A 20,317-nucleotide genomic window follows, 5' to 3' on the forward strand; every position below is an offset into this window, starting at 1 on the left:
TCTGTTGCTGAGAGAAAAGGGAGAGGGAGTGAGAGAGGGAGGGAGGGAGAGAGACAGAGAGGGAGTGAGAGAGGGAGGGAGAGAGAGAGAGCGTTTCCAAGGGGCACCGATGCGTCGGCTGCGCCACACAAGAGTTGCCCATCTCCAAAGCAAACTTTTTTAAACGTACAATCTTGCTCATATTTTTTTTTCCTGTGTCAGTGCTTTCGCGACGTTTTGCCTAAATAGTCATACAGAATTAAAATGCACTTTGAAGCAGTTTGCATGCTAGGTCACAGACCGGAAACAGCCGCATTGTGGTGCTTTAATCCTGCTGCACCAACTTCTACCTGGTCAAGCAGAAGGGCTGATGCATTATCGCCGTCTGCTCAGGGATGGCACTTGCGCTGTCAATTATGGTAAACATACTCTTTTTCAGAAGGGGAGGGGGCATTTGTGCCTTTCTATTGGCCCTCGGGTTTTTCCTCCCTCCTCTCGACCCTCCCTCATGCTGTTCCTATGGTTCCCAAAGCTCTTATTGGATACTGTAAAGTTTGGGACAGGACACCGGTCTGGCTCAGCATCCCCGCCGCCATTGGCTCGATCCTTCCGTCTGTCAACTGTACTTTGACAGGTGGCCGCGCCCCCTGTTCTGTGGCTCCGGCGCTGATTGGCTACTGTACCTGTCAGCGACCTCTGATTGGTCTGTTCACCCAGCTGTTAGTGGTTCATTCACCATTTTGTGACTGTAGTGGAAAAGAAGACCGATAGTTTTTTGTATCCCTGTTTGAGTTTCTGTGGGGGAAAGACATGTTTTGCGGAGGAAAAGTAAAGTGTGAGTCCGGACCGCATAGTCGTCAAAGCCGACAGCCAAAGGATGTTACCGAGAGTTGTGCGAGCCTCCTCATCAGCAAAATAAGACCATAAATCTTTCTCCGGCGAGGGGAAAAGCTCTGTTTGGGTGAGTTGAAACTAAGTTAGCACAAGGTAGTGAAGCCTAACTGACGTGAATTTTCCATTTTCAGGAGCAGCGAGTTAGAACGAGACGAGAATCAAATGCCAACGGTCGGTCGTTTGTTACGATACCGTCCGAAGAAACGGAGTGACACCGCTTGCGAGCCGAGGAAGATCCGCGAGAAAGGGGAGGGGTGGGAGTGTAGCAGCCTAAAAACTTTCTCAAATGTTTTACCGCAGTCCCACGGACGCCCGCGAAATATGTTAGCTTTCCTCTGGGTGAAATTAACAATATTCTGGTCAATGCTGACTACTTTTCCTTGACCTTAGTTGTCGAGTTTGGCGTGAAGCAGCGCTAGCGTAGTAAAAACAGCCGACCTATGTGCAGCATCGCAGCCCAAATGTTTACTAATAGCAACGCAAGCTTATTTGGTGTTTATAAAATGGACCCGGTGGAAAATGGAAAACAACACGAGAGCGCCTAACATTCCGTTTCTTTTGTGGTCTGGCTTACGGTGTCATTATGTGGGTACTAGTAGTCTGCTACCGTTGCGTACTACGACTACTACAACCACCACTACTACTGACATTACTGAGCTGCTTACTAGAGCGAAACACCGACACGGAAAGATTTCAGCCTTTTTACAAGTTTTTAAAAATCATGCCAGACAGAGCATCACCTTGCTGGCCCCACTAAGGGAGCTTCTGTGTGGGGTTTGCGTGTATGCACTAGGCGTTGTAGTGGATGTTTGCATGCCAAACATCCTTGTGCGAGGAAGAATTTACGCCCGTCTAGTTGGGATAATTAAACGTCACTTGAAACCGATTGTTTGTGTTTGTTACCGAGCACCGTACAGCAGAGGCTGACTGCCTCGAGTCATAATACTCCTTTGACATTGTGTAGCGCCTCTCGTAGTACTCGCAGTGATCAGCGCAAAGAAGCCGGGGATGCATTCGGTGTTTTCTCGGCATTTCCCTCGCCGACCCTCCACTTTTCTGCACTGCACTGAGTGTCAGTGCACCGTTGACATCTCTGCCTGGGCAGTTTTGAACACTTGTGACATATTTCTCTTTGGCTGTATTTTTCAGCCCCTGGAATTTGACAGCATTTGGGCTTAAAGTGTCCTCATCTGTCCTGCAGATTTTAGGCATTGTGGCATGCATCCCTCATATGTCCTCATTCAGACGTTAACCTTATGGTGTAGGCATCTTTCCATAGCTTGTAGAGCGGTTGGCCATTGATGTGGCATTGGCAGTTCTGCCATTTGGTCCCAAACAGGAACAGTCACCTCTGATCTATGCTACTGCCTCCTGATCAATATGGGCCAGAATGCACAAATGCCAGGCCTCAGTGTTTCTCTTTTTATCGATATAATATCTACAGTCAGATATGCCACCCACTAAACAGCTGCCAGTATTCATAATACGTCACAATTGATGTTCTCCATAACAAACGCAGTCACACACACACACACACACACACAAATGCTTCACAGCTCACTCTCTTTCTACACCTAAAAAAATACCCTCACGAAATGTTTTCTTTTACTTGTGTCATGTTGCCTGTACGATCACATCCCACTCACCCAGGAGCACATAAACCGAACCTAAGAGTGTGTGTGTGTGTGTGTGTGTGTTTAAGAGAGAGCATGTTCTTTTTGTGCTGTTTCATGTATGAGTATGTTCCCCAGTGACCCAGTTAAGGGCAAAGCCGCCCTGCTATGCTGGCATGTACGAGGGCCGTGGTAGGCTTCGCTGTCACGGCTGTGCTACTGTCTTCCTCTGTTGTACCATCGCACGTTCTTCTCCCTCCATCCCTGTCCCTGTCACTGCAGCCTTGCGCCCATACAGACACCCATAAAATGTTTTTAGGAGAGGGTTGAACTGCAGTGTGCCTGGTGACTACGTATACACTCGCGCCGATACATGTGCAAATGCACCTTTTAACAAGGTAGACTCAACGTGAAGACAGACGCTTATAGTCATATACCTTGTGTACTATAAGCAGCTCAAATGTCCGCATGTCTCTCATACGCACACACGCATCCTGTGCCATGTTGCAGTGGGGCATAGGCTAAATTCTCTGCAAATGACCAAATAAACTGGCACTGAAATGGAGGTTTATTAGGGTTGTATAGTCCAGTAATAAATACTGTGCAACTTCTTCTTCTGTAGTGTTGACATTGAGATGAGATTTCCTTATGAATGACTGTTCTCTGTGTGCCTGATTGTTTGGCACGTACATACACTCTTTTGCACCCTGCTAAGAAATCACTGGCAAGGTGTTATTTTCATAAAAATGCATCTTTTTGATGTCAAAATTTAAGAATTGTAAAAATAATTTTAATTTATTTTTGTGTTTGTCTTTGTCCGTAAGCGAAACTTGTACCGCTCAGAGTGTGAGCGCCTGTGCATCCGTGTGTGTGTGTGTGTGTGTGTGTGTAGAGATGTATATGGTACAATGAGTGTGAGACGATATATAGGTCCAAGGGAGATTTTAACGGTGTATGCATGACTGCACTGTAAATTCCAGGGAGGGCGTTTAGTGTGTGTGTAAAGTTTGATGTTACTATGCTATGGAGAGGGGGAGTTACATTGTGTGCTCTTTTATGTGTGTTGGGCAAAACAGCATCTTTTTTGCTGTTTAAGGAGGAGTCCAGTCCGACGCCATGAAGACGATAGCTGTCAATTATACGTCTATTCAGGATTTACAGTAGCTTTAGACCAGAACGGGAAATATCTCACTCGTAACCTGCTCCTAATCCTGGAATGTGCAGACGTCTTCGGCTTTGTTGAGATTCAGCCCAGAGGACAGTCAGGGTTTTTCAACAATCCTTTTTATTTTTGGTCCTAATTTTTGATTAACAACTCACGCAGCAAAACAACACCCTTAAGATGAGACTGCAGAGAAGTCAAAAGACTGATTTAGACTTAGTTCTTGACATCTTGGATTGTAGCTATAACAACAGTTAAAGATCTGCAGTTACTTTCGATTTAGGGAATTGTTGTCGAGTACACGCTGTGTGTGTAATGCTTTTGATCTTCAAAGGAAGAATTTGGTCTATGTGAAATGTTAAAATCCTATGCCAATTATTATATGACAGCATTGAAATGCATATGAAAAAAGTCATCTACCTTTCCCTGTAATTTAGGGCAAGATATCTAGTGTCTCTGGCAACATTGATATTTTGTCTTGAACTTCAGATCAAATTGTGTGGATAGATTGCTCTGCACATGTGTTTAAGGATGGACTCACAAATGGGTACACATGGTTGAAGAGTTAAAAATGTTCAGTGTAACAAAAACTTACGAGGCTTTCTATGATGAATAGTTACTGGTTACAAACTTGCATCAAATGCTCTCAGCGCTCAAAATAAAGGTCAGTGTCTAATTCTGAAACTTCTCCGTTATCTACATATTATGCACATATTCTGTTGTGCAATCAAGTGCCTTCATAGTTAGAGAATGTGAATAAACACACACATACACACACACACACACACACATAAGGCTGCCACTGGCTTATCAGCCAAATTATAGAGCATTTTGGGAGGCCATGAGCATGACCAAACACATTTTTCTAAGCTAAGATCAGATCCTTCTGAGTCACTCAGTCAACTAGTTGGCCAGCCAAGTGGCTCTGACTCTTCCTGTCTTTTCCAGTGCATTACGGTAACTTTATAGGACCAACACTCCCAGTTGAGGCCTTAGCATCTGCTCCAGTAAAGGAGTCGTTGGCCTGGTAGTGGCAGGAGGTGTATCCTGCAGCCACTGAATTTTCTTTTGTTCTGAGTTATTTATACATGGAATTTAGAACTGTTAGCAGTAATTAGAAAGTGAGTAAAGAACCGTATGTGAAGTTTCACTTCATATTCTTTATTTTGTTTTTGTCAATTTCACATAATATATGGTATGATCTGATTTTTTAAAATCTGTCCTCTTATCAGCACGAACATCAAAATGCATGTCCAATATTTTGAATTGATATGAATGAGAGGAACATTTTTGCAGTTAGTGATGAATGAGCACAGACATCAACAGTGTTGTGTTTCAAATGTCTGCATCTGCAGGAAGCATCACACTTACAATACAGTGGGTAAACTCCAGATGTGAAACTGTACACATGGTGTCATTGCACTGAAATACAAAACATTTGTATCACTTTTAATATTTATATTAGCAGAACTGACCGTGCAAATCAGTATGTGTATATTTCACTACTGTGCACTGACAATCCCCGAACAAAATGAATGAAATTAAGGACAGATTAAGTTATATTTCAGAAATGAAAATGAAAGTCTCTTGGCCTGTTTATGCAGTAAATTCAGTATTGTGTGAAAACAGAGGTCAAACTGGAGAGTCAGTGACGAATGTGTGAATTACTTGGGTTGTTTATTAGTCAGTCAGGACCAGGAAGAGATGCTTTTCTGTACAGCAGGAAGTGGAAGCGGTGCGTTACTGGTTTATGTTATGCATTGTTTGTTACAGCAAACAAGCAGTTAACAACAAGGTCACCTTGTGTGTGTGAGCAGAACTTCTCCAATGTATGGGACAAGAAATGTGAGTAGATTAATGGTACAAATTTGTCCATGTGTTCTTGTCTCTTTTTGTAGGAATTCAGGCCTTTGCATATGTTAGTGAGTTGCTGAGCTTATTTGAGCGGAGCACATATTCACATATCTGTCTGTGTGTGCGTGTGTGTGTGTGTGTGTGTGTGTGTGTTTGTGTGACTGTATTTAGCCTGTAATCTTGCATCAGTGAGTGTGCCTGATCTCGTGCCAGCCTTTTAATTTCTCTCATTTTGGGCGTATCTTACCATGGCAGATTATTCCAATTATATTGTATTTTGTAGAAAAGCGTGTGTGTGTGTGTGTGTGTGTGTGTGTGTGTGTGTCAGTGAGACAATGACAAAAAGACGACTGGGAAAGACTGAGACATCGAGAAAGAGTGAGAGAGGCCCAGCGAGTGCTAGAATGACTGTGGAAATTCCCGGTGACTACACAAGAACAGCCTATTTGAACAAACAGCCAAACAGCCGCATACTCCTACCTCTCTTTCTCTCTCTGTCTCTGTCTATATCTCTCTTTCTCCAGCCTTCTCTCACTCATAGGGTGTAGGGTGACCTCAGTCAGGCCACTGCCAGCTTTTTTCCTCCTGATGTAAGTCAAAATAAATGCTGTGTTTGTTGCAATCTCATGTTGAACACACATCGTCAGGTCTATAAGGCGTAGCGTGAGAAAGCTACCCCGTCGTGTCGAAGTAGCTGGAGGGAGTACAGTGGAGAGATCAGGCGACCTGTAGTGTGAGACTCAAGGGTGTGTGTGTGTGTGTGTTTGTGAAAACATTTTTGTCTCTGCATGCATTTGATAGTAAAAAGATGTAGGCCTCATTACAGCCAGACATTTGTATATTCTAGTACTGTAAAAGTACTCCAATACAAATTGATGCAAGTGACCTTGGATGTTTACCTTTCTTTCTTTCTTTTGCTGACCCTTTATTTTTTGAGTAAACTAACCTACGGCATAAAGTGAAATTATACTTACCCAAGGTTAACCAGATTAAATGTCAATCTCAGACATGCTTTTCCAGGATTCATCAACTGTGGAAACATAAATCTACTATTCTATATTTTTCACTGTCTGTTATTTATTTAATATGTAGCTAATTATGATAAGGCCTTCAGAAGGATGCTGATTCTTATCATTATTATTATTATTATAAGAAAAGATATGACATTCATGAAGATTTTATTTTTTAAATGTTGCTTTTCAGTTTTAAAATGGTGGACTAACTAACTAATGCCTGAATTAGCATTTCACGTGTCAACTACACAAACTCACACTTATAGACAGGCACACACAGACACAGTTGAATGCACCCTGAATGAGAGCAAATGTCAGATATGGAACCAGTGTAATAGCCAGTGCAGTGTAGTGCACTTCCAGGTATGACGTCATTTTCATTCTCAGCAATTTCTGATTATGAAGATAATAAATGACCACCTGTCTTGTGTGTTTTCCTCTTCCCTTCCAGGCTGCAACAAAGAGGACAGAAGGACAGGGGAGAAGGAAAAGCAGAGAAAGACAAAAAAAGGAGTGCCTCAGAAGTGACAAAAGAGGAGCCCTACAAAATCTACGGCACTTTGTGAACAGTGAAGAAAAGATGAGACCATTAAAGAAACACAGAGGACGTTCTCCACCGTTAACTAGAGGCAGAGGGGGCAGAAGGAGAGGGGGCTCTCAGCATCTCCAAGAGAAAGACCCCAAAAGAGTCAAGAGGGAGACGCTTGTCAAAACCCCACAGCATGCAGCCAATGCTTCGTCTACACGTAAACAGACCCAGTCTGCAGCCGCCAACTCTAACGAAGAGACAGTCACAAACAGTAATGCCCCTCTGAGGGAAGAGTCTGCTGAGCTGAAGAAACCTGTGGAGTCAGTTGAGAAGGATGTAAAGAAGGCAGAAGAAAAGACAGAAAATCAAAAGGCCGTGGGCACGAATGGAAATAGTGCCATGTCCACCGATGCTGTGGCATTTCCTACTTCTTCCCCAGCGCCACTCTCCACAGCCACGCCCCCTCTAGCCACCAATCACAGCCCTAGTTTAGGCTCAGTCTCTAGTAGGAAAACAGCCACATTTAAGGCTCGTGTGCCCAAGAAAAAATACACATATGAGCACTTTGCTAATAATGCAAGTGCCCTGACTACCTCCAGCCCTGCACTCATACACAACAGTTACTGCAGTACTAACAGCAAAATCACTGATAGTGTGAATACAGCCAATAATTTCAACAGTAGTAACAATATTAGTAATAACATTAATAAAGACATTAATGTGAGCAACAATAGTAATACTAACAGTGACACTACAAGTGATATTAACAACCCAGTTAACAGTAGAAACAGTAGTACTGGGAGCCATAGTACTTTAATTATTAGCAGTAATAGTAGAATTAATAATTGCTCAGGTAATCAACCATCAGTGCTAACTGTGGATAGTAAAGCTACAGAAGTAAACCATTTTGTTTCCATTGAGGATAGGACCCTCAGGACAGCAGATTCCCAGGAAAAAGATGCCCAGACCGGGGAAAATGAGTGTGAGGGGGCCCCTAACTCAGTGCGCTCCTCGTCCACCGATACAGCTAGTGAACATTCGGCTGACCTGGATATGATTGAAGCAACGGGACCAAACTTTCATCAGAAGAACTCCCACATCCCAGCTCCTCTCCATAAATCGCACCTTAAAGAGGCCGGTCTTTCAGAGGGGCTAGCTGAAGCTCTGGCCAAAGGCATGAAAAACCAGAGAGTTCTAGCTCGCCAAATAAAGAGGACCATAGAGGGTGACGTTGGGGCTGCAGGAAACAGAAGGGTTAAGGAAGCTGACTCATGTTCTTTATCTCCTGTGTTCAGACCAGGGGTGGTGCGTAGGGTGAGTGAAACTACCGTTGAGGTCCAGCTCCAAGGAGAGGAAACCCTTATTAAATACCCTTTCCATGGTGGAACTGTGATGGCATCGTCATCGGGAGCTGAAAGCATTGTGGAATTCATTTTGGATGCCCCTCCACCTGGCATGGCACCTGTGGCTGTGGGGACACGAGTGTGTGTGCCCTTTGGTGGAGAGGAGGGGCGTCCCCTTCTATACAGAGAGGGGATTATTATTCAGGTGGACCCCCACCCTGGTGTCTCGTTTCCTTACCAAGTGTTACTGAGTGAAGACAGAGAGACTCTGGATGATGGAGGGGTGGGGGAAGGGAAAGAGAAAAATAAAGCTAATGATCAAGCTGTGTGGGTGTCCCGACAAAGTCTCAGACTGCTCACTCCTCCTTGGGAGGTCCCACATTTGGATGGAGGGATGGCCAAGGAGAGAGAGCGGGAGAGGGAAAGGGAAGAGAGAGAGCGAAGGGAGGAGATGGAGGTAGAGAGGGAAGTGTGTCAGTTAAGTATTGGAATGGGGGTGCTGGGAGGGGGATCAAGGTTGGTCCATGGTTTTTCACATGAAGGGGTCACAGGAGGGCATCCCTATGGAAACGTACATCCACCGCCCCACCCCAGCGTAGCTGGCAGCACAGTTCATGGCTGTGGAGATAACTACTCTGACAGAGAGAGACAGAAACAGCCAAACAGTCCAGAGGAGGATGTAGAAGTATCTCGTTTTAACATGGGACTCACTGTTGGTCCCAAGCAAAACACTGTGGCCTCTCAGCACAGAAACATCATCTCCAAGTCTACTGGCTACCCTCCTTCCTCCCCTCACCTCACTGTGGTACGGGGTCTGGGACCCCCACACCTCTCCACCCTGACTAGTCCTCAGCCACCCCCTTCCCCTGCTTTACTGGGGTCTGAAATGAACAGCACCACTCCAAACCCACCTCCATCAAAGACCACTCCCACTCAAACCCCTACATCAACTTCTGGTGGGGGGTCCTCCTCTACCTCTCGCACAAGGACGCCCCTCTCATTGGCTCAGCAGAAATACAAGAAGGGCGATGTAGTGTGCACCCCTAATGGTATCCGTAAGAAGTTCAATGGCAAGCAGTGGAGGAGGCTGTGCTCCAGGGAGGGCTGTATGAAGGAGTCACAGCGTCGAGGATACTGCTCTAGACACTTGTCCATGAGGACCAAAGAAATGGAGGCAGCAGGGGGAGAGAGGGGAGGAGGAGGCAGCAGCTCTGGGACAGTCACTCCCTCTGACCTGCGAGGTAGAGCAAGCAGCGAGTTTGAGTGGGACGACACATCAAGAGAGAGCAGTGAGACCAGTAGCAGAGGAGACTCTAGACCCCGCCTGGTCCTCCCTTCCTTCCTCCCTCATGATCTGTCATCACGCTTTGACTACGACGAGTGTGAGGCCGCCACCATGCTTGTGTCATTAGGGAGCTCCCGCTCTGGCACCCCCTCCTTTTCTCCCATCTCTAACCAGTCACCCTTCTCCCCCGCCCCCTCTCCCTCACCCTCCCCGCTGTTCGGCTTTAGGCCGGCCAACTTTTCCCCGATTACAGCCTCCCCTGTCCTACAACACAGGAGACACAGGCAACCTAGTGGGACGAGTGGAGGAGGGGCAGGGGGAAGTAAGGCGACAACCCCAGCTGGAGGAGGAGAACGGGAGAGACACACTTCAGGCATCCAGCCCTCCTTCCACAGCAACCTAATGTTTACAGTCCCCATGAGCCCCAGCAAACGAAAGCCCGATGCACCTCCTCCACCACCCCTTCCCTCACACCACCATGATTACACACCCAAGACAGAGCTGGAGCAGGGGGACCTCAACAATTCTTTCAGGGTGCTGTCCCCACAGACACCAGCCTCACATTCCCACACACACACACCCACTTTCTCCCGACCCAGAGGAGTGACCACCCCGTGCTCTAGCAGGCCACCGTCCTCCACTGCTGTCTCCCCACCTCCTTTGCTGGTGTCCCCAACTCCTCCTTCTCCTCTCACTCCAGATGGAGGACCTCGTCGTGTCGTCCCTGTATCCCAGCAGGCGTTGCGGGACTCCCCTGTCATTGTGAGGAATCCCGAAGTCCCACTGGCAAAATTTACAGAATGTCCCCTAGGAAGAGGAGCAGGAGGAGGTGTAAATGAGGGAGGGACAGATAACACCTCTTCTAAAGACATAAGCCTAACGCCCCTTACCCCTCAGCCGATTTCTGGCCTCCAGGTTCCTGTCCCCATTAACGCTGCTGCAGCAACAGTAGCCAATGGCACCGTCCTTTTGCGGAGTCCAGCCCAAACTCTGGTGCTTGTGTCCCCAACACCTTCCTCTCTGCCCACCACCGACACCCCAGTCACTCCGATCCAGGCCTCGTCGGCGAGCACAACAGTTCCCGTTCCAAGTAGCACGGACAACTCTGGGGAACGAGATGAGAACAGGGCGACAGGGTTTGGGGGTGAGGTCCAGCAGCCCGTTCCCTGTCACCCCTCTCCCACTGCCCTGCTGCCCCTGATCCTCCCAGCTGAAAGCCTTCACCCTGTCCCACGAAAAGACATCATTATGGGGCGTCCCGGCACAGGTGAGAATTGCTCCTTATGTCTGGGTGTATTTTTGAATGTGAGCTCAGTGACTTTGAAGGGATGAGGAGTCACTTTGGGCTATAGAGAAATTAGTTGCAATTAGTGAATTTCGCTTCAGGTAAAAGACAATTAAATTGTGCATTCTGTACATTTTTAGAAAACCACATGACATGGCAATAATCACATAGCTGTTTTAATCTGTGTGTGGAAGAAAAGCAGAAATGTATCTTGTTGATTTTAAAATGGTATAGATTAGAATATAACATTAAAGAGTTATTCTGTGTTGAAAAATGTAATATATATTAAACATATTTTAAAGTGAATAATACTACAATACAAAATTCTCAGAAAGTCAACTTTCCATTAATAGCATACTTAACACTTGGATACATCCCTCAAGTCCCACTTTATTTCTATATCACATACCGTATATTCATGCAGCTTCGTACAAACAAATAAAACAACAACAAGGAAACATCCTTCTCTTTTTAATTTAGGATGAATGACAATTTTAGGACCTAACAATCTTAAGGTAAAAAAATTGCTGCAATATCCCCAGTAGTGCAAAATTTAAGATTAGGGGCCATCTGTTTTAATAGTTTTGGAATGTTTTTCAGTTGAATTACATGTTATCCAATGAGTATATTCACTAAATTTAATTGTTATTAGAACTTCCTCACAGCTTTTTTTTAAATTGATATTATTTTTTTGTAATATCAGTTACTGACACACAAGTGTCACCTCAGAAAGGACTGAGGAAGCTCTGTTATCTGGCCTTGAACTAGCAGGTTAATGAGGATTTTGCAGTTTGATGGCAGTGATTCTGTGGAATATAGTGCAGCTATGACTTGAGAAAAGTACAGACAGATGCGCAAAAAAATGTGGTTATTCAGCTGAAGCTACTTCAAATAGTATAAGTATTAAAATAATAAGAAAACTAGACAAAATGAAGCTTTACGACTTTCTGTTTTTATTTTCTAGGCACACACACACTCACACACACACACACACACACACACACACACACACACAGAGATCAAAAGAAAGGCAGATGTTTTAAAATTATATTTTCCTGTTAAATAAAATAGTAAATAGAAAGGACATTGATTAGCGATTTGTTTCTCTCTATGTACATTTTTCTTGATTATTAATTGCCAGCCAAACATTTACTGTGTTGTATTTCATTGATCAACTAAATTCAATTCAGCCAAACAATTCAACATTCATTCAGCAATCATAGTTGTCTTGAACACTAAAGTATTAACCTGCTATATATATGTGTGTTTTTGTTTTTTTTACCTTATAACTTGTCCGATAAAAGATAGCAACCTAAGTGCAATGGAGAGTTAGATCCACATTAACATGCCATGACCTGTGTGTGTGTGTGTGTGTGTGTGTGTGTGTGTGCGTGTGTGCTGATGGCCAGTGAAAAAAGCTTCTGTTAGCCAACATGCTGTTGTCCCATATGGCTTCCTCTAGTTGTCTGTCCACCACCCTCATGTCTGCTAGTAAAACTAAACTATATACTAAGGCTGGTCATGTGACCCATGTAAGCCCTGGAGCAGGCACCTGTGATTCACCTGGTCAGGACTAGGCTTGTTGGAATCACTGCTGATGACAAACTATATACTAACCATCTGCACTATGTTCACTGAATTCATTAGGTGACAACAATCTGTGCCGTCCTTCTTGGTAAATTGGAGGGGGGTAGCTTAGTTTATCAGATGAGGAAGTGGCTAGTTTAAATCATGTATCATAAGAACCAAGCGAACAAAACTCCAACGTAATTATTTTGTTGTTCTTAGTAAGTTTTAAATGCAAATGTAAAAGGGACAATCTGGATGTTAAAAATTATTTCTGCGTCGTAGCGTGTGTGGTTGCGCGAGAGAGAAAGTGCAAAACAGAAAATGTATGCATGGGCATGCATGCTTTGGTGTTTTTGTGTTTTCTATAAGGATTAGACGTACGTTATATGGGATTAGCTTTGTTGATATTTGAGTCCCTCTTATATTCCAAGTCATTATAGACAGAAACTTTGTGGCTGAGTGGAGGCAATCATATCTACACTACATAGACAAGACACAATTCAACAGCATAGATTTAAAATAGAAAGGGAGAAGTTTGATGAGACAAAATGAAGAATCTGAAAAAAATAAAATAAAGAATTTAACAGAAGAAGTGAAGAAGTGTAAGTGTTGCCTTGCTTTGAATCAGTGCTACACAAGAAATTAACATTTAAAGACGAAAGCAAAAGTGGGTATGGAATGTGCGGTCTCGATGTTCGATGTATGTAGGTCAGTTTTGGACTATTCTACCAACTTGTTTTTGATTTTCCATTTGAGAGAGAGTGAAGAAAGGGGATTAGATTAGAAAGACAATGAGGAATGCCTCAGAGAGGATGACAGCACAGATGAATAAAGGCGAGGGAGAAGGAAAAGAGGAGTATTTAATTGCGAGTTTTGCACAAATCTTGACGTTGTTTATTCCTTGAAAAAGTCTGACCACCGTGCTTATTTTAAGTGTGTGTGTGTGTGTGTGTGTGTGTGTGTCTTTGTGTCTTTGTGTGTGTGTTAGACTTCCTGACCCTAGCGACTATTACCGTCTTACTCACTACAAATATTTCCACTGACTCTTGTTGTGTGTATGTTCATGTTTGTTTGTTTATTAGTGACTCATGTAAGGATACAGTGAAACAAATTGTGGGCAGCATTCTTGGCCAGCAAGACTGAGGTGGGTTAATTCTAAGTGTGTGTATGTAGCATATATGTTTTAAGTTTCACCGTGTTGTGGGGGTGTGTGAAGAATTCTTTTCTCAAGCTCCTGTGTGGGAAAATGCTGCACCATGAAATGTGTCTGTGTGTGTGTGTGTGTGAGAGAGAGAGAGAGAGAGAGCATTATTCATCATCGACTGAAAATAAGAGCGTACTTCTCAATTCTGTTATATATGGACTTATAGTATCAGTTAGTGTTATTCACTTCAACGTGGCCTTTTGCCCTCGGTGTGTATGTGCTTATCGCCGTGCCAACTTTTACGAGTGTGACAGAGGAGTGGACAGGAATGGGAGGGCTGTCATTTCGAGTGTACGGTCCCTCCTCAAATCCTCAGATCCTCAGATCCCCCCTTTTTTTCTTTTTTGCAGCTGAGAGGACGCTGAATGAATGAACGAATAGCATCTCTTTGTGTGAGCGCATGCACGGTTGCCTGTGTGCGTGTGCATTTGAAGATCTTTGAGCGAGGAGCACATGTGAGTGTTTTCTGTAGAGATCGAAAGGGTGTGTGTGAGCGTTTGCATATGGTGGTAGGAGAGTGTGAAAAACGAGGGAAAATAGGAAACACCACACTTGTGGATTGTTACTGATTTGCAAGTTTGTGGAGGTGTTAGAGTTTTCTTGCAGCTTGCAAAATATGACCAAACAGTTATTTTTTAAATCTTGTTTCACAGTATATTGTAATATATATTAAAATATGCCTTAAAATATCTTGTCTATTTTTTATTCTCCAGAATCATTGGGATTTTTTTTAATTTATTTTTTTTAACAAAAACAAAAAGGCACCATTTGTACCAGGAACTCTATGGAGAAAAAATGTTGTCTTGAAAGTTTATCTAATATTAAATATGTGCGTCTTTGTGTAGTGGTAATAAATATTATTCAGTGTCTTCATTGAGGATCAGTATTAGTATAAATTTGATCATATTTATGCCAAAAAGTACGCACATTTGATGTCTGTCAGAATTATTCTTATACAAGGCTGAAAACACACACACACACACACACATTAAAAAAATCTCATATTCCCCAGTTGGTCTCATAACTCATCACTGATGACATATTAAACCTTTTCAGTGCCATAGAAACTTCTATGCTAAACCAGGCCTTTAAAATAGTGTTTACAAAAACTACAACTGAGCAATTAGACAAAAAGAAATGCAAACTAAATATTCGGTATGTTTCTACAATCAGGGAGGAACTTTCATTTCAACAGCGGCGAATGAAATGTATGTTATCATCCTGCACGTCCACGATTGGTTTCTGTGTTTTTATTAATTCACTCAGAAACAAAACAACAGTCGTCCGGCTCGGCTGAGCTCATCAACTGACCCTGCCACACACTTTTGTCAAAGCTGCAAATGTTCTCTCTGCGTATGTGCTTTCCCACTTCATTAAGTTAGGTGGGGATTGTAAATTAGGTAAGTTAATTAAATATCTTTTTAAGCATCCCCCACAACTTCCTGTAAAATGAAACCGTTAAAGGAACAGGCAGAAAACCGACCAGTTGAAGGATGAGACTGTTTTTATGTTGTCACGTGCGTGTTGCATGCTGTGTGTGTGTATGAGGCCGTGTAACCAAGCGTCAATCACTGTAGTACCGGATATGATGTGTGAGCGCCAAATGTCTGTTGCCATGGCAACAAAGCAAACATCACACTGATGTAGCCTGTACATAACACAGAATATTCACAAATAGAAATAGGAGCTGCTCTGTGTGTGTGTGTGTGTGTGTGTGGTGTGGTGTGTGTGTGTGTGGGGGGGGGGGCACTTTGCTTGTGTCACTTTTACACACAGAGAGGAGATACTTCACCGTGCTCACATGTGTTTAACACCAACACATTAGCGGTGGCTCCTTCTTGTTCCTTCTTGGGTGTTTTAGTCAACGTTAACTGAAAACAGAAACAATGACGGATAATTGGAAGGTTTCCTCTAAATTATGTAAGCAGTGACTGAAGCTTTCCAGGTCTAATATCCTTTGACCACAGTCATTTACATGCCTACTGCTGGTTTTTTGTCACTTTGGAAAAACTATAAACCTTAAAGCATTTATTTTAAAAATTTTGTATTTCTGCCTTTAGTGAGAGGGAGAATGTCGGATTCGGCTTTTGTCAATCTCGCTCTGAAGTCAGTGGGAAAAGTGTGCGTCGTGTCCTTTTTATAGTGAGGACCTCGATGACCTTGTTGCTGTAAAGGTCTTAAATGAGTGTTGTGTGTTCATTCTATTGTATCCAAATTCTGGTTTCGACAGAATCACCGGCTTTCTTTGTATGACCACCCAGTCAAACCGTTCGGCGTATCACTTACTGTGCGTGGTCTGTGAATATAATTATTATTTATATCAGCAGAAAATCTTTTATTGTTCTTTTAGCATCTTAAATGAACATGTTCCAGAGACATGTTATTTATGTTTCAGTATCCCTCAAATGTCAGTGTTTTACAGTTATGAATGATTGAAAGTAAAATGACAAAATTGCCTTTGTATGTTAATGCTTACTCATAATCTCTCTCTCAGCCTTTCTGTGTCACTCACACATGGACACAGTTTGTGCAACACTGAATAAACATGTCACGCTCCCTTAAGTACACGTGAATACACTTTTTCGCACTGTTATTTTGTACTTGGATGCATCTTTTTTTCCCTTCGCTCTCATTTTCATACATCTCTTTTTTAAAAATTATAACACATTTGTTTTAACCCTTTTCTCCATCGCATTGCAGTGGCTTCGCTTCCCCCCACCTCCACTTCGCTCTCTTCATCCTGCTCTACCCGGATACGGATACCCGGGAATAACATCCCCACTCCCTCCCGCCCCTGCTTTACGTAACACTTAAAGCCTTGCATATCCTCCCTGGCCATGGCAACAACCACATCTGGATCGCACAGCCATCTAGACTGGCACCAAAGCACATGTGAAGCCCTTAAGACTTACCACAAAAGTCATGTGCAATGATCATCCTATTTTCTGTTGGGTAAAACGCACTTTGGGGAGATTCTCTAAATGCACTGGTGCAGTGGGACCCTTTGGTGCGACGTGGTTAAGACTTGGCTGCATGCACGTAAAGTTAGACTGATGCTCTGGTTTACTGCTTCTTCCGAAACTCACATTTGTGGTTCTTAGGGGATCACACTTTTAAAGTGTCCCAAAGTTTGGAATGACAGTCCTCATTTAGCTGAGGAATTTCTTATCTCCTTCATCCCACTCTCCTCCTTTCCTTCCCTTGCATCTGTATCTCCAAAGTATTTGCACTGGTCTTCTGCTGCTGCCAGTCTGTTGGCCATTTATCTGCAGCCTAGTAGTGCCCCCACATGGCCAAACATGCACATTACAGCCTCCCTTTTCACAGCGGATGGAGGGATAGGTCTCCGAAGTTTGTGTTTCATGTATTTTGTCCAGTGCTAATTATTTGCTGTTGGGAAGAGGGAGAGTCAGTGAATCTGCATATGTACAACACGGTACGATGTGTGTTTTGTTGTTGTTGAAAGCTGTTCAGTCACCAGCAATGATTGTTTTATTCTTCTCAATACTCGGAAATGGGTCTTCCCTTTGCAACGTTAAACGAAATAGGGAGTAGCAGCTTTTTAAACTTAAACTAAAATTAGAACAAAGCCATGATTGAGTACAGCGGCTAAAAAAATCTCCTGTTTCCATCCCATGAAGCCATCCCTCTGGGTGTTCATAAGCCACGTAAAAATGATTGGTTAACTTTATTTTGATGCAATAGATGGTGATGGTCAGTGGCAGACTGGTGACCACGGGCAACACAGGGACCTGTGCCCAACATAGCTGTTGCCATGGTAACTGTGAGGGACTGGTGGATCGAGTTATAATTGGACGGAGTAAATAGCGGGTTGTGGGAGGGAGAGACACTGAGTACACGGGTGGAAGATGAATTAAGGGATGAGAAATGGGATGGGAGAGTGAGTGAAGGCGGTGCTCTGCCTGCACAGTGCCAACGTAGGTAAGGAGGAGGAGAAAAAGTTTCTTGTGCGAGGTCACGTGGCATTTGACAGATGCAATTCTGGGGGGGTTAGAGACGTGCATACATACGCACATTAAAGGCACGATGTCTGTAAGAGGAGACAGCCAATGAAAGCTGCTGAACACCTACACAGATATTGCACTGCCAGCGCGGCAGCAGGGAGGCATAGTTAGGCTCAGCTGAGGGGGAATTTCTCCGCTACTGTTTTATCACACTTGTCTCTTACTCGTGGCTTTTTTCAATGCTTATCTCTGTTATATATGACTAAGCTCCAGAATAACGTGGTTTCCCACCAGCTTCTCATGCCTACCTCACCACTTTACATGCATGCAGTCAACAGATCTTTTGTACTCAAATAGCTGTTGTGTGACAATTGAAATTGTCTAAGAAGTGACAAAAATATTTGCCAAATATATTTGCGGTATTCTGTTGCTAATCAGTTCAGAACTTGGCAGTATACAAACCAGGCCAAAGAAAAACTCATTACTTTGCTCTGAATAATTGGTCAGATGTAGTTCATTACTAAGAGCTTGTAATGTTTACTCAGGGTTGTAACCACTGAGCTGAGCAGCCACAGTAATCCCTCTTCTCCACCCTGTCCTCTTTCACTCTCTTTTCCTTTCACTCACACTGCAATGCTGTCCAACTCCCTGCACACAGCACACTGTGTTTGCTGGATTGACTTGTTGAAAGCGCAGTGCACTTGATAAGCCTTAATCTCTTACTTTCTCTGGTCTCTTATTCTAATGCCATTAGTTTAACCCTTACTGGGAACGCCCGGGCTTAAAAGGAGTTCAGACAGTCACTCTGTATTTTTTGATGATGCAAGATGCTTTAGTGATGCCAACGGACTGAGAAGAGAGTTGAATGGCTTATTGAGTGGACCTTATGCACATTGCAAAAACATATCTTTCTGTTCTTGTGGTCTTTCTGATCTTGTTGCACAGATCCAAATATGGATTTTTCTTTTCTTCTCTTTTGTGAGAAGTATAAATCAGGACTGCAAGGGTTAACTTTTTTACTACTGAGGAAACTGCCTGACAGCGGCTCTCACAACCTCACTGGTCAGTTCTCATCAGTTCCTGATGAGCTGACTGGCTGGTAGTGCCAATTAAGTCCCTCCCAGTATTGTATTTGTCTTGTGGATAGATGAGCTAACCTGAGCGTGACTTCTTGACTCATACAGGAAACCACACCATGTGCACATGTCCTCTTCCTTCCTGTCTTTCTATGCTATACCTAAATAATGCAGGTATCTTTAAATGCTTTCCCTCTGTCTCTCCCATCTCTGGCCCCCCATGCCCTCCCTGTAAGAGCTCTGTTTTCACAAGTTGTTTTCTCTCCACCCACCCAACCTCCCACCCACCTCCATTCCTCCTTCCCTCCCTCCCTGCCTCTCCTGCTGAAAATGACTCTCAGTCTATTTTTACCCTCTGGTCCTCTACACTCTTAGCCTGTTCCACCCGTTTTCCCTCTCTTTCTAACCACCCCTACTCTCCCGTTTTCAGTTCTCTTCTTTCTTTCTCTCTCCCCCTGCGAATGTTGCATCAGAACATTTAAATTTCTGTCTGGAGGAGGCACATTTGCATGGAGAGATGGAAAAATGTTTGGAGATTTGAAAGATCTTTTTATGGTGGAAAATTACATCACTCCTCTCTACTGTTAGCTGTGTTCTTAAAGCAAGGGTGTAGTATTGTTGGAGTAAGGGTTTACAGCCAATTCCTCACTCAAGTGAAAATTGCTGATCTATAATAGAGCCCTAATGTTTCAATCTTATAGCTTTGGGGGAAAAAATACACAAGTATGCAAAATGACCCTGCATGCTCTTAGCGGCTTAATGGGCGTGGATGTGCATTGTCATCCTGACCCAAAGCCCTCATCAATACCCACCCCAGTACAGACTGCATAGAAAGACCAAAAGCAGCGTAGAAAGTAAATAGTGGATAGCTCACTAGCGCCTTCCTGTACCGGATGGTCTTCATGAGAATTAAAGCTTTTGCCGAGTATTTGTAAGAAGGAGGGATCTTGTCTAACTTCTGTTAAGCCGTTGGTTGGCCTACATCTGAGTGTCGGCTTTTGATTCGCGGTTTCACGCATCAATCAAGGTTTACTACGAATCCTGTACCAATGACATGAGCCCGGGGTGGGCTTACTGAAACAAACACAAAAATACACATTTATGAGGCACTACGTGATTACCAGCTAGTGTTTCAGTGTGAATACAGCAGAGCTACAAGGTGTTTTTTTATTTTTTGGTCTTTCGTATTTAAGCTAAGTTAAGTTTCTGTGGTAAGAAGAGCCGCTGGTCGTAAAGCCGGGTTAAATTTGCATATGACTGGCATTCCAGTGCACACTCCGACCAATCAGGATTCGCGGCGGGCAGATGACAGTTAGCGGCCTCGGCCAATAGCAGAGTGGAATTCGCTGCGGGAGGCGGGACAAGGCTGGGCGAGGTTGACAGGACGAGAAGAGGGGGGGGGACGTGTAAGGGGGGGCAAGCAGCCTAGTTTACAACAAGAGGAAGAGGGAGGGAAAGAGAAAGAAAGGGCCAAGGCTTGCGAGAGAGACAACGAGACAAAAATAAGGGAGTAAACTCGGGCTAGGACCTCTGGAGATGCAATACG

The 20,317-nt window shown here is 43.8% G+C and overlaps 1 protein-coding gene across 6 annotated transcripts in view; it reads left to right on the top strand.

Moving 5' to 3' along the window:
- Positions 1-700: 700 nt before the first annotated feature.
- Positions 701-20,317, top strand: part of cicb (capicua transcriptional repressor b) — a 36,448-nt gene continuing 16,831 nt past the window's right edge. For 2 of the 6 annotated variants that reach the window (XM_046399112.1, XM_046399113.1), the window contains exons 1-2: positions 5,208-5,493; positions 6,967-10,939. In XM_046399112.1, the coding sequence (XP_046255068.1) occupies positions 5,476-5,493; positions 6,967-10,939 (3,991 nt within the window). In that variant the 5' untranslated portion in view covers positions 5,208-5,475. Of the gene's footprint in view, positions 941-5,204; positions 5,494-6,966; positions 10,940-20,317 lie in introns of those variants that run through there. The other 4 variants (XM_046399117.1, XM_046399114.1, XM_046399116.1 and 1 more) reach the window with 4 other exon arrangements.

This window comes from Scatophagus argus, chromosome 9, assembly GCF_020382885.2.
Source record: "Scatophagus argus isolate fScaArg1 chromosome 9, fScaArg1.pri, whole genome shotgun sequence".
NCBI classification, from domain to species: Eukaryota; Metazoa; Chordata; class Actinopteri; family Scatophagidae; genus Scatophagus; species Scatophagus argus.